Source organism: Metopolophium dirhodum, chromosome 5 (assembly GCF_019925205.1).
Source record: "Metopolophium dirhodum isolate CAU chromosome 5, ASM1992520v1, whole genome shotgun sequence".
NCBI lineage: Eukaryota > Metazoa > Arthropoda > Insecta > Hemiptera > Aphididae > Metopolophium > Metopolophium dirhodum.
The window spans coordinates 24038683-24053127 of NC_083564.1; the positions used below are offsets into that span (position 1 = coordinate 24038683).

Consider the following 14445-nt stretch of genomic DNA (forward strand, 5'->3'; position numbering starts at 1 on the left):
ATAAACTATTACTCTATTTCAGAAAATAATGTTTCTTAGTGATAAATTATAATAGATATCAGGAAAGTTTCGGAAATATACTGAGTTCTATATCCAACCCGAAACAGGTGGACTCTGTCGAATTAGTTCATAAAGCGAGATAAGACACCGACGCTAATTTGTCGGTTAACGAAAGTTCACTACAGATATTTGCCATTATAATATATTATCTATAAGCACGATCTAGATTAAATGTATATTTAATTTTAACTACATTGTGGATCCAAGGAATGAATATATTATTATCTTCTTTATTATAAATATGTATAATGATCATTTCCATTTTTTTTATCATATACAACTAAATGTAAATATTCAAAACAAAATATTTGACATTTTCAGTAATGGTTAGAACTAGAAATTAAGAAAATTAAATAAGACATTTTTTAATTTATTAAATAATTTGAATATTAAACCAAGCCACCTGCAAGAGTTACATCTACTTTACTCATTACTGTAAAGTGTATTATAGTATAGTGTATACTAAAAAAAATAATTGCTGAACCCTGTCTTAGCCGATCAGTATGAAATAAATTATTGCAATATTTAATATATATGTTAACGAGATACATACAATACAAATAACAAGACCAGACAAGATACCATTGGTTACCTGATAAAATAACGAAAATAATGATTCTTACAATGAAAGACATTTGAAATATTAAAGAAAATACTATACTCGACAATTTTAAATCAATAAATGCATTAACAAGTATTATAATTTTATACTTTGTAACATTCACAAATTAGATTATTTTTAATACAATTTTATCTAGCCTCTAGCGTATAATAATTAAGCTAATACTGAACTTCATTTGGCATTGCGGTATTATCTAAAACAGCAATTATATTTTTGGCAGTGAGAATAGCCATCTCTGTTCTTGTTTCAATGGAAGCACTCCCAATGTGTGGCAACAACACTACAAGTCCAAAAATAATATAACATTAATTTAATACTGTTAATAAACATTTATGTAACTAAATAGTATTTTGTTATATTTTGTTGTACGTACCAACATTGTCCATCTTCATCAAAGGGCTATCAAGTGGTAATGGTTCTGGTGTCATAACGTCTAGGCCAGCACCTCCAATTCTATTTTCTTGTAATGCTTCGATGAGTGCATCTTGGTCAATAAGTCCTGAAAATTCGAATATTAACATAAGACTGACCTAAAGTTATGACGTATACATGTTTAAAATGTGCCTTATAACCTCCACGACCAATATTCACCAATACGGCGTGTGACTTCATTTTGGCAATGCGTTCTCTGTTAATGATAAACTTTGTGTCCTCATTCAGTGCAATGGAAAGGATTATGAAGTCACTTTGTTCGACAAGCTCATCGATTGTAACCAATTTTCCACCGAGAGCTTTGACTGATTTATCACGAATTAAAAGTTGTTATTGTTCTTATATAGTATGCAGTATACAACTTATAACTGAAATATAACATTTTACCAGCAGGTTTTTCAGTTCTACTGGTGTACAGCAATTGAGAAATGGAAAATGTCTTCAGCTTCCTTGCAATTGATGTACCAATGTTGCCACATCCAACAATACCAACAACAGAGTTTCTAATACCTCTACCACACATCCAATTCAACCAAACAACCGAAGTCACATCTTTCCATCCACCTCTAAAAAACATTATTCAATACTTACACCCAACTGTATTATAATTTAATGTAAGTACGTTTTCAATGCATGATTTGCTTCGAAAAACCGTCTCGTTGTCGCTATCAACAATCCAACTGTTGTTTCTGCTACTGCTTCGGTTAAGACATGTGGCGTGTTTCCCAAACGTACGCCATATTTTTTCATTGCAGTCAAGTCGACGTGATCATATCCCACAGATATGGTTCCAACAACCTTTAGACTGGGGCCTATAAAATGAAAAATGATTGACTACCTACATCAGTTACCAACAATATTATTATTATTATTTTATCTAGTTGTAAAGAGTTTATTAACCTGCAGTTTTAATTAATTCTTCGTCAATTTTGTTAAATGCACTACAAAATATTGCGAATTTTCCAGGTACTTTTTTCATAATTTCTGCCCGAGTGACTGGTCTAAAATCACATACTTCGACATCAAATCTGAAATATATAAATACATAAGAACAAATTGTTAAGCGTACACTTTGGGCAGAATAGGTATAGGTACCAACCTTTTACGAAGTAAATCAATTGCGATCTCTGGAACGAGTTTCATTACAACTAACACTTTGGGTCTTGACATTGTAGTAAGCATGGTGATGACTGATGACCTAAATTCTACGTAGTGCTTTACACTAGGCAATAAATTTCACTATTTATTAAAAAAAAATCTAATTGTTACAACACATTAGTAATGCTGTTATAGTTAATTTATTGTGAAAATACCATTTCCAAAATATTCATATTTATAGGTACATATTATATACATTACCGCTCTTCTACTCTTGTCTATTATCGTAATAATCAAATATCTGGAAGAAACGTTGTCACTCACGAGTATAAACGTTTGAAAAAGTCCAATAGATGGATGGGTATTTTTAAGTAGAAGTTACTAAGCTAATTTGTTGATTGTTGAATAACCGCAATATAGGCAAAGGTTGTAAGGTGTTGCCGTAATGAACTGACTAACGCGCAGTGATAATGGGAATTACTGACTGATTTCTGATCCGTTACTTGTTTATGTATAAATTAATAATTATAACTTATAGGGCATAGCCACTTATTGGTTATTATAATAATAATTATTAATTATGTAGTATGTACTGTATTATACTATAATCATGGTTTATAATACTTTATAGTTTATTTAGGACTTAGATATATGCATATTAAGTACTGAGATAATACTATCTATAACCAATTCTATAGTTGTAATAGATATATAAATAATATAAAATATTTATATAATATTATGATCAATGATAATTGGTATTAATCTTATATGGATCATAATAATCATATTATACTATACTATAATCAAATACTATGGGTTATCTATAGTATTTACTGCCTACAGCCTATGTAATACATCATAGATAATATATTCATTTAAATATAACACACACCGATATAGTGCTGTATTTTATATCTATTCATTTTTTTCCTGGACTAAGTCAGGTTATAGTGCTATACTGTTATAGGTACAGCTATAGTATATAATAAAGTAAAATAATAATAGAAGTAGATATTCGGTTAGTTGTTCTGGTTATAATAATATTTGTAAAAAGTCAATTTTTTTATTATTGAACTTTTAAAAATTAGTTTATTTTATATAATTTTAACTTTTACCGACGTTAGTGGACCAGTCAAGTCAATATTTCTTAGCATAATTTAATATGGATTAACTTTATTTTATTCCGCGGACACCTGAAGTTTTTCATATTATATCTTGTTGCTAGGCATATATTTACATTCAATATGTCTTCGTTTAATTTTGTTTGATAAACACTCTCCGATAACGACACCATTCGTTTTTCAATCTTTAATAATAATAATTTATATCGTGATAATTTTTTGATATTAATTTACATTTTAATATTTTAGGTATCATTAATAATACTATTTACAAATTATGAACAAGTAAAGCATATTAGCAAAGGATTTTCAGAGATAAAACTTCTTGGGGCGTCATATTATAATGCTGTATGTTATATAACCTATAATATAACTATATTTAATTTTCTTAAATGCATTAAAAACATTAGTCAATATTGTAGATGAAATGTCATTAACCGAAATCATGAACTCAATAAAAAGTTTAGAGGTGAGAACACTAAAAATTTCAAAAATAATTGATAAAAAGAAAATTGAAACTATGGAGTTGAAAATTAGTCGTAATAGACTAAATGCAAAAATACAAAAACAAAGTTGACCAAAGCATTATTAATAACAAAATTATGCAATAATTAATATTTACTACATTTTATAGTTATGATTAAAAAAAAGTTATTTAGTGAAATTAATAAAATTGAGAAAACTATAAAAGAATACAAAGACGAACTCATGTATAAGCTATACGTTAACAGAAAAATGACATCAAAGATTAATATTCAATTTGAAGAAATCCGAAGACTAGAGGGTGAGCTGAAATTCTAAATAAGTACATAGATTTAAATTCGTATCTGTATTGACTTTAAAAAAAAAAAAACTTAAAACAACCGCTTTAGACTACCCCATTTTATCGGCCCTTCCGCTAATAAGGAGAAAATGATTTATATATATCTTAATTTTTTTTTGGATAGCTGAAAAATATGACAAAACTGAGTTCATTGAACAACAAATGAAAATCGCTAACGAGAAGAATATCCACAAGAAAACTACGCTGTTTTCAAAAGTATCATAATATCATTATCCAATGTATACATGAATTATTTTTAATTACATTACTACTTCAGCTGCTTACATTAGTAAATAAATACTATTCAAATAATAAATAATAAGTTAAACTGATTTGCAGAGATTAGAAAGAGAAAAGGAAGACGAATACTACAAGTTCTTTTGCAAAACCTTGATGATAGACGATTTATTATCTAATAAATATAATGCTACAAAAGCCAAAAAATTGGCTGAAAAAAACAAAACATTAACCGAAAAATGTCATAGTTCTAAAAAAGTAAAAATAATCCATTACTTATAGAAGATAATTTACCAATTGAGCATTTGAAATCAAACAACATTTAAATTTACATATGTATAGGAAGTGAAAACACTACTAAACGAAGTCGAACTTTTCAAATACCACTTCGTGTCATATTTCGACGACACTTACGACAACGTCGATAAAACCGAAATACTTAAGGTTGGTTTATTATTGATTTTCTATACATCATAATTAGTTTTCATTTTATGTATATGGCAAATATTTTGACTCTTTTTGAGCTATTTATGGACATTTTAAATTTTTTCTATAAATGTAGATAAAAAATTATTCGTTTGGCAAAAAGTTTAAAAATGTAATACAGTATTCCTCATAAGTTGTTATTATAGCTATTTAAAATGTATTAAAGATACATTTATGACTGTGGTCACGATTTTTTCTATAAGCATTTAATCCACTAAAATTTACAAATTATTTTAGTTTAAAATTTTAAAATTTTGAATTTTTATACCTAAAGCTTTACATTTAATACAAGGTCCTTCATAAGTACTTTATATTGTAACCAAAAGTCACTAGTATTTTTATAATAATATGTATGTAAATTCAATGTTTATTTCAAAAATGAATTCAACCAACTATGGTAGAAATATTAATAAAATATAAAATATTCTAGGCTCATCAGAATAATTTTTTCGTGTACAATGATATATAATTGAATTCAAATTGAACACATCAATCGCAGTGACCCCCTCAACACCTACTGTTTAGCAGACCGGTCCCACCTCTTTTTATATATATTTTATCTATCGCTCAATCGTTGCCTTTATAGTACTTAAATAAACTACCTACATATTTTTTTTTTTTTTACTACACATTTTATTCATATAGAGATAATTTTTTTAATGGAGTTTTTTCGTAAAGAAAATAATTTATATTATAGATATTTTTTTTATGGCAGTGTAACTTTTACTATATTTTATAGATAATAATGTTAACTTTCAATCAAATAATCACTATTGGATATATGTGCTATTGGAAATCAAATGCCGAAATACTAAAAAAAAATGCCGAGCTCTGGACGGTGCACAATCCATGTGGTATGCCCATACACTTCAATGTGCCGTTCAATCAGACTATATAATATCCTACTGCAAATGTCGTGTGACTTGTGCCGTTTATGTAACAGGCCTCAGACGGAAATACAATTACAAATAATTATAAGATGATGAGTTTTAGTGTCTATATAATATATTATATTTATATATCGGTTGTGCTAATTAGATACGCTCTTTTGGTTTAACTGTCCATAATATATCGATTGATGTAAAACAATAAATAATATTTGATTTACAATTGTTTGCGTTTTGCACGATTTTATTGTTGACATTTATGATGCGATATGCTTTTTTAACAACCATTAAATCCAGACAATTTATTAAATCGGATTGAGTTTTACTATTGATTTTTATATTATATCCTATTATCCTGCACGACGCATGATTTGCAAAATCGTATTTACGGTGATAATGGTGAATTATATAGTTTCCAAAGAATTTTTTTTTTTAGATGTTATTTGAAGATTGGAAATGTATCTACGTATAACTAACGGACTTAACGTTCAACAATTATTGCGTTAGGTATGTGAAGGTACCTAAGTCTTAAATAATATCAAACTTCGGTGTACGGACTTAGTCACTGATATCCTCTTAACATTTTTTCAGTAAAAAATATTTGTTCTAATTTGAAAAATGGTTTTCTACATAGCGACAGGGCACTTTCTAAATTATATGCAAAATCTAAGTAATTTGAGTATTTTTTTCAGTAGATATAGATATATTAAATAAAACCAAAAATAAGAATTTGTATAAATAAAAAAATAGGGGTGAGCATAATATCGGTGAATCGTCCTTTATATATGATAAAGTTGGATATTATATATATATTTCCAATTGCATATCCACTTTGTTATAAATGGTCGCTTTCTTATCTATTTCTAATCATAAGAACGTGACGATCGACCTATTCACACGCGTAATTTATCTCTACAGATCACCCTTATGTACACTCTAAGACTACTCACGTAGTCACGTTATTGTATTCGTTGGTGTGTTTCGAAATATTTACGTACTACACACAATACGCACACATAATATATAAGTGTATTGTATATATATATATATCGGGGTGGCCTTATCAACCCCTGCCATATATCTTTCGGTTTCTGAGTTGAAATATTATTTTCTTCGTTGCGTACAATTAGTGTGGTAGAGGACCTACAACGATGATTCGAAGTAAAGTTCTACACTATACTTCGAATTGTTTTTTGTTGTATTATGACATGATTTATATTTTACACAATAATATACTGTAACAGTGACGAGTATATTAAAAACCTACAGTGCAATACGTCCCACGTGCGTATTTTTATAGTACCTATTGTCTATTATCAGAAACTCCAATATTAGTCGGCTGTTGACCGCATTCAACAAGACATGTCAATATTATCTTTACGATATATTCTATAATATACTTATGTAAAATATTTAACTCATATTCGACGTAGTTTTATTGTTTCAAAAGGAATTCAATACGCTTATCACATGCAGCAACGTCAGTATTACATTTCATTTTCAAAAGTCCGAATCATGATAGAACAGCTCAATAATAATATGTTATTGTACATTCATGTATACATAATATTTTTATTATAGTAAAACCAGCTGCCTAGCTCGACTTCTTCGCGGGGAAAAAATAAACAAATTTATGACGTTTGGCACTATATCAGTGTACTTCGGATTTAGTCAACGGCGTGTACCTCAGTTCACTTGCAACTACGAGTCGATGTACCTCACTTTGCGAGTTACTAGTAATTCGACCGACATGGGCAATCCTCCTGTGTCGGATTGGATATCTGATATAGCACTGGATGTAATTCAAACTACACTCTAGATTTTCCTAATGTCTCTATAAGGACAATTTCTGACATTTTCGTCAAATTAGTTTGAGTAGTTTTTGCGCCTATAAGCAACAAACATATGGACAGTAACTATAAAGCAACCCTATATTATATTATAAACAAAATATTATTCGAATTTCGTGAGCAAAAACGAAGTTCACGTGTGAGTCACCCTATAGCAACCTATATAGTGGTTGAAAAACGAAGCTATTAACACTCAGGAGTCTCAAGGAACATGTGTGCGAAATCTGGTCCTAATTGGTACAGAAGTACCAAGTCTATAAGCCTCATCCAAACGTACATTAATTTATATTTATAATATATAGATAGATCGATAAATAAATAAATAGATTTAACAATTCGTATATATTGTAATATAGATTATAATGTACTATTTCTATTTTCGTTAAATAAAATGTATTATATAATTATTGATTTATTACTCTAAATTATTTTAATTGGTTTTATTTATTTTAACAATAGTTACTTTAAATGTCTAAGTATGAATGATATCAATTACGCTGAAGAGTGCAATATTAAATTATTGTAAACGTCCACATAATATTATATGGACAGAGAAATACTTATAGATTTCCAAACAGGCAGGGGCGGACTGAGAATAAAAATTGGCCCCGGCAAAACGGAAAATTCGGCCCAATTTTGGGCTAGTAATAAAATATTTATAAATGATCGGCCCAATGCGCCCACCGGCTACCCTATCCAGTCCGCCCCTGAAAGCAGGTAGATATACAAAATCAATCGGTGAACAATGTCGGTAAATGTAAAAACCCGTAGGTACCTCTATAGTCTATACATATCAAGTTTAGTTTATTTTTCTTTTAAAGAAATATTTTTTTTTTTTCAACATGAAGAGGGCGGCCCGTCAATTTTACATTTATTATTAGTTTTTATAATCATCAATTTTTAACATAGTATAATAAAATAATAAAGATTGGTGAAATATTTTAGAAGAAAAAGTTACTGTTGTTGTTTATTTTTATTTTGTTTGGCCTTACATTCATACATAGGCACACCTTTTATTGTATTATTATCATGGCATACTAGGGGTGCGTCCCGTCAAAAAAACTGTCAATTTTCTTTTCATGCTTATAATAATATATCATGAACTTTTCCGAAACTCGAAAATAATTACTTTTATAGGTAGGATTACTGCAGAATGCACGTATAGGGTACCTTACCGAAAATACGTGCCACCTATACAATATAATAAGACGGCCCATGTACAAAACTGAAAACATCACACAGAGTTGGTTTGGTGTGGCCTGTGGGTATATTCGGTATAATAATAGTATACGTCCTAAATACAATATTGAATATATAATATGTGTGTGTGTTTCGTACTTTTGTGTCCATCATCACGTTATAGAGTATATAACTCGATATTTAAGGCATAAGCATTGAGAGTAGTTTCTAAAAGCATAATCTTAGCATTATTCTTAAATCATTATTAATTTGATCTTTATAGTTGTGTCTTCTTAATAATTGCAAAAAACTAACAAGAAACAGCGGAAATATTAATTAAACAACATCAGTTTTCGAAAATATATTTAGTTTATTTTGTTGTAATTCAGAAAATAATATATATACACATAGGGTATATTGGCTCTTTTTAAGTTATCTATTCAATACTTATATATGCATTTGAAAATTTTAATTTTTTTTGTTAATAAGCTTGAAATATATTATATAACCCAAATAGTTTCTCATAAGTCATAGTACTAAAAAAATCTTATAGAAATTTTAAAAATCAAAAATATAGGCACAATTTTTTTTATAAGCATTTTAAGTTAAAAATATGTTAAAGAAAAGTTTTGATATAAAAAATAAAATTAATGTGTGAACCACCCAATATCCCTGTATAAAGTAGGTAGTTTAAAAACGAAACTATGAAAGTTTAAAGTATAAACACATTAAACCCTTCTTGAGTCTCAATAAATATGTGCGCAAAATGTGATGCCAATTGGTTTAGTACTTTCCAAGTCTATAAGCCCCATCCCAACGTACATTAATTTATATATAATACTAAAAAACATAGATGTATTACCCGGCGTTGTTCGAGGATAAATTAAACCGAGTTGGGCAATCCATCTGCTTAATAATATCGGCTACTCATATTGTTACCCCTTAAAAATATTTTATTTTTATTTATGATATATTACGCCCTATATAGTGGGCTGAGTAAGGGCTGAGTAAGTAAAATTAAAAATTAATGTGGAATGTGTCTACATAATTAAATAATTAATAACAATACTGGATAACTGAGTGTCACAGAACTAGATTGATGAGGATTCTAAGTGACTGAACCATATTTTAAAATATAACGAAATAGAAAAAAAATAGAACATTTCGAAGCAATCAGTGGCGTGATTAAGAATTGGTTCTGGAGTGGGATATAAGTTTTTATAATCATAGGATATTCCCTCCACATCCCCCTTGTTCGTTAACTTTCATACATGATGACATTATATTAATTAATTATTGTAAATTAAATAAGGATAAGTTTTAGGCGGTTAAAAATTTTATCAGAAGTCGTCTGATTGTCACTAATATTAGATATATCTATACATTTAAATATGTATTTAGAAGACATGTGTAGTGTATACGGTAATCGAAATAAAAATTCCCGGAAAAAAAATCCCCAGACTACATGCAATATTACTCACTATTAATTTTTTGAATAATATAAATATAATATAATGTACGTATTTGTAATTAAATATTAGTAATGTAATAATTATAATACTAATTAACGTTTAAAAAATATTTGTTCAACCATTTGCATGTGGTTGTGAGTAATATTGTAGTCTGGAGATTTTTTTCCAGGGATTTTTTTCCCCAGGGATTTTTATTCCGCAATTTAGTGTATACCATATATTATTAAATATATAATATAAAGGATATTTTGCACAAACGCCGACTGAAACTAGTAAAATATTTTTGATTAAAACCTATAAAATATATATTGGATTATTTTTTTTCTGATTAGGCACAATACTATTTGACCATATAAGGCTATAACGATCCTTTTTCGTGACTGTATCAAGAAAATGTCGATTAACCGATTATTCGATATACTACAAGTTATAAAAGTACACTATATAGGTACCCAGAATATGTATTGAATTCACCGAATTTAGAGGTACATATTGATATAATAATATATTATATGGCTTGTCAGTTAATTTTGACTTGGGACTGTTCATTGTTACACGTATTTATAAAATAAGTATATTATATGTTACGCCTCGCCTCGTGTGCCCGAAGTATAATCCGTCTATTCACCAGAGCAGTATAAATAATATTATATATTGTATTATGTGATTCAATATAATATCATATTATTATTAGGTCGGCCGTCGGGACGAAATGGTCGAGAAACGATCTCTGGCCGCGCGTCAAGTCATTGCGCAATATAATTGGATCCATTGATGTCGGATCACGACTACATTATATGGGCCGTAGCCTGCAGGTACGGGGGTGATGTTACGTAATAATAGAATATACAAATACAATGCGATGGCACCACAGCCGGGAATTAAGGGTGTTTTCAAAAATGCCCATTTTATAATACTCACAATTGAATGCCGATTTCTACGGATGATGACCCGTAGAGGTACGGATAACGTGTCCCAGGTATGCATTATACGACATCCGGACGGATATTGGTGAAAAAAAAATGTCTATTTTCAATCTTTGTACGATAGCATTTTATAGTTCGGAGCATTATTATTTCATACGAAAAACGTGTATACGCTTATACTTAATATTATATATTATACACGTATGGGTACTTTAAAACGTGCTTTGTTGTTGGGGAAAAAAATGTCAAGTCGCATCATGTATATGTACCTACCTACATAATACTTACATCTATTATGTATGTGTTCAGCAGAGAATATATAATAAGAGTTTACGAGAATAAATTGGAAATTTAAAACTCAAATCCGTTATTGTATATAATGTGAATACTCTCAATACGAATAGCATTGATGTGTGGAATAATATTCAATGTAAGACTTACAACAATGAAAAGGACGCCAACAAGTTGTTTCCCAATAATACCGAATTGGTTCCCGAGTAGTCTAGACTCTAGAGGTTTGCATTGGTACATAGGTTCCCGAATGGTATAATGCTCACATATTATAAATTGATTCCGATAAACTTGCATTACAAAAAAAGAAACGGTTGAAATTTTTTCAATTATAAGTAGAAAATAATTGTGTATACAAACGACCACTGTTTATTTCTAATTTTACACACACATACGAGTGTCAAGAATACCGAATTTCGGGAAAAAATCACCGATGGTTAAATTGTCGGATTTTTAACAGTTTACCCAAAATAAACGTGATCAATATGTAATTCTAACTGACCAAATCCAATAATCGTTGTAGATGCGTTATTAGGAGTGTTTTTAAAGTCTACCTTATAGGTAGGTATACGATTTGACTATTAGTGGTAATGAATTTATAAAAATTGAAATAAATAGGTTTTTTATGACGATTTTTAACATTTCTATTATTTTTATGTTCAGTTTAAGCGATAATATTATTATATAATTATAATCTATATATTTTAATTAAATTGAACGTGCAATCGTGTTTTAATAAAAATTTTTCAACATAGAGTTATTTGTATTTCTATAAGTTTTAAAGCATTGTCAACTATGGCCATTAACATTTTGTGGGGGTTACGGTAGGATTTCAGCAAAAGGTGAGTATGTGGGGCGAGGATTCGTCGCTAAAAACCCGAGTGATCACCCATCCGGGAGCTAGCAGCGCTGGACAATGCTTGAATGCAGCCATATTAGCGACTAATATAGCCACCAAACCAGGTCCCTGCTCTAATATTTTTATATTCAATTTAATCGATATTATTATCATATTTTTTTTTATTTTACACAATAATATACACAAGTACAGTTGATGCACGTTAAGCACATTATTTTGATAAAGGCTATAATACATGAGTACTTGATAAGAAACCACCCACTAGTAGCACTTGACGAATTATTATATAACTTATAAAATAATTCTAATAAATCATTTATATTATTTAATTAAAATTGACATGGCCGCAATCCCTAGTAAAATACTACTGTTGATCTTAAAAATTACAACTGTATAGTCAATTAAAAAAAATAACATTCCAAATAAAATTAAAAAGAGTGAATTTTGATCTAAGTATATTGGTTTTTAAGGAGACGAAATAGGCAACAAATTATACATACGCTCATATTATGCGGTTTCGATGAATCCCTAAAGCCATACTAGTATTTATAATCAATGGCTATACCAAGCAACTTAACAGTTGGATACAGCTATCGTCAAAAATAATTAAAATTTGAATGATAATTATTATAATATTATCTTGGCTAGACAGTTCGCTTGTGCATAAAATAATAATAACTGTTAATATTTATAAACAGGTACATAATATTACGTTTTATGATATTGCTATATAAATATTTATTTATTTATTTATAAACGGGTAGGTACTCTTTGGTAATAATACTATAATAGTACAGTAAGTTGTAAGTATAATCTCAATTTAACAAACATACCTAATAGTGAAATTAAATTATATGTAATATACTACAATTATCAATTTTATAATAAGTACCTAATAACAAGTAATAATATTATCTAGACAAGAGTACAAGAGAAAGTAATAACACTGCATCTATTTATATTTAGTGGGAGATAATTTTGACGACTCCGAGTAACAAATTTGTCTAGATTTTACTGTAAAATTAAAGTATCAGTTGAATACTTTTAATAGTCATACATATTTGATATTTATTTGTTATAACTAATATAATTTCAATTCCTGATCGGAAAAAGTGTAAGTGGTATAATTACTGGTATACGAAATCGATCTGTTCATGAAAAGTTGTCCATTTTATTAAGTAGAAACGATAAAAAATATACTGTGTATGCACAAAAACACAGTAATATAGTGTATAAATATTTAAGTAATTTAAAATTTAGAACATACAAACATAAAAAATACTTATTTAAAAAAACGAAAAATTAGATATGTGTATATATAAATATATTATAATAATATGTAACTATATAATAAAATATAAAATCAATGTAATTGTATAATAATATACATATTCACGGCTGAACGATTAGGGTCGTGGATTTCTTTTCGATTTTTAATTTGATGCGATGTTTTTAAAGTAGCTAGACATTTGTAAGAACATCTCTACCTAATAAAAAACTTACAATTTTTTGGATGTACGTATCATTTTCTTGAATGGATTCAATTACTTCCATAGTTGCACGGTCACACAGATCAAAATTACTCAAGATACAAGAATAACTGCACTATACAGGAACTCAAGAAGTATACAAACCGTTTAAGCCGTTTAAGGTGTTACCATAGTAAGTAATAAGTAAATATTAGGTACAGGGGTCAGTAAAGTAAATACTACAATAACAATTTATTTTTGAAAAAGACATGTTGTTTCCAAGTTCCCAACACAAAAAATTAATATTATGAAGCTTGTAAGCGACACTGGCGCGGTGGGCGGCACTAAGACATAATTTTCAGATAATTTTGTAACCAAAAAAAACAATAATTTTTTATCAACACAAATTAAAATCGTCTATTTATATAGTTTTGGCAAAACTATTAATAATGACTAATGAGATGTATTTGATCTAAAACATCAAGCTCAGCTTATTAAAAACAATAAACATATTAATATGATGTTAAACACATAAATCATCATTCATCATTCATCATTCATTACAAGTCACAACCATTGGGAATGCAAGCTTGTCAATAAATAATCTCTTATACTAACACAATACACATT

At 28.6% G+C, this 14445-nt stretch overlaps 2 protein-coding genes across 4 annotated transcripts; one reads left to right on the forward strand and one right to left on the reverse strand.

Moving 5' to 3' along the window:
• Positions 1-694: 694 nt before the first annotated feature.
• Positions 695-2681, reverse strand: LOC132944834 (glyoxylate reductase/hydroxypyruvate reductase-like). 3 transcript variants are annotated; one of them, XM_061014353.1, is made up of 8 exons: positions 2474-2681; positions 2214-2336; positions 2015-2142; positions 1737-1926; positions 1502-1680; positions 1255-1419; positions 1056-1181; positions 695-962 (listed from the first exon to the last, which is right to left on the reverse strand). In XM_061014353.1, exons 2-8 carry the CDS (start codon positions 2294-2296, stop codon positions 841-843), a joined length of 993 nt encoding a protein of 330 aa, XP_060870336.1. In that variant the 5' UTR covers positions 2297-2336; positions 2474-2681; the 3' UTR covers positions 695-840. The 3 variants fall into 3 exon arrangements, with proteins under 3 accessions (XP_060870336.1, XP_060870334.1, XP_060870335.1); XM_061014351.1 differs by having other exon boundaries at positions 2214-2353; XM_061014352.1 differs by having other exon boundaries at positions 2214-2353; positions 2428-2681.
• A 1390-nt stretch (positions 2682-4071) lies between these two features.
• Positions 4072-5780, forward strand: LOC132945660 (uncharacterized). Its single transcript, XM_061015427.1, has 5 exons — positions 4072-4120; positions 4284-4375; positions 4499-4654; positions 4739-4840; positions 5622-5780. The coding sequence occupies exons 1-5, from the start codon at positions 4072-4074 to the stop codon at positions 5778-5780; spliced, it is 558 nt and encodes a 185-aa protein (XP_060871410.1).
• Positions 5781-14445: the final 8665 nt, after the last annotated feature.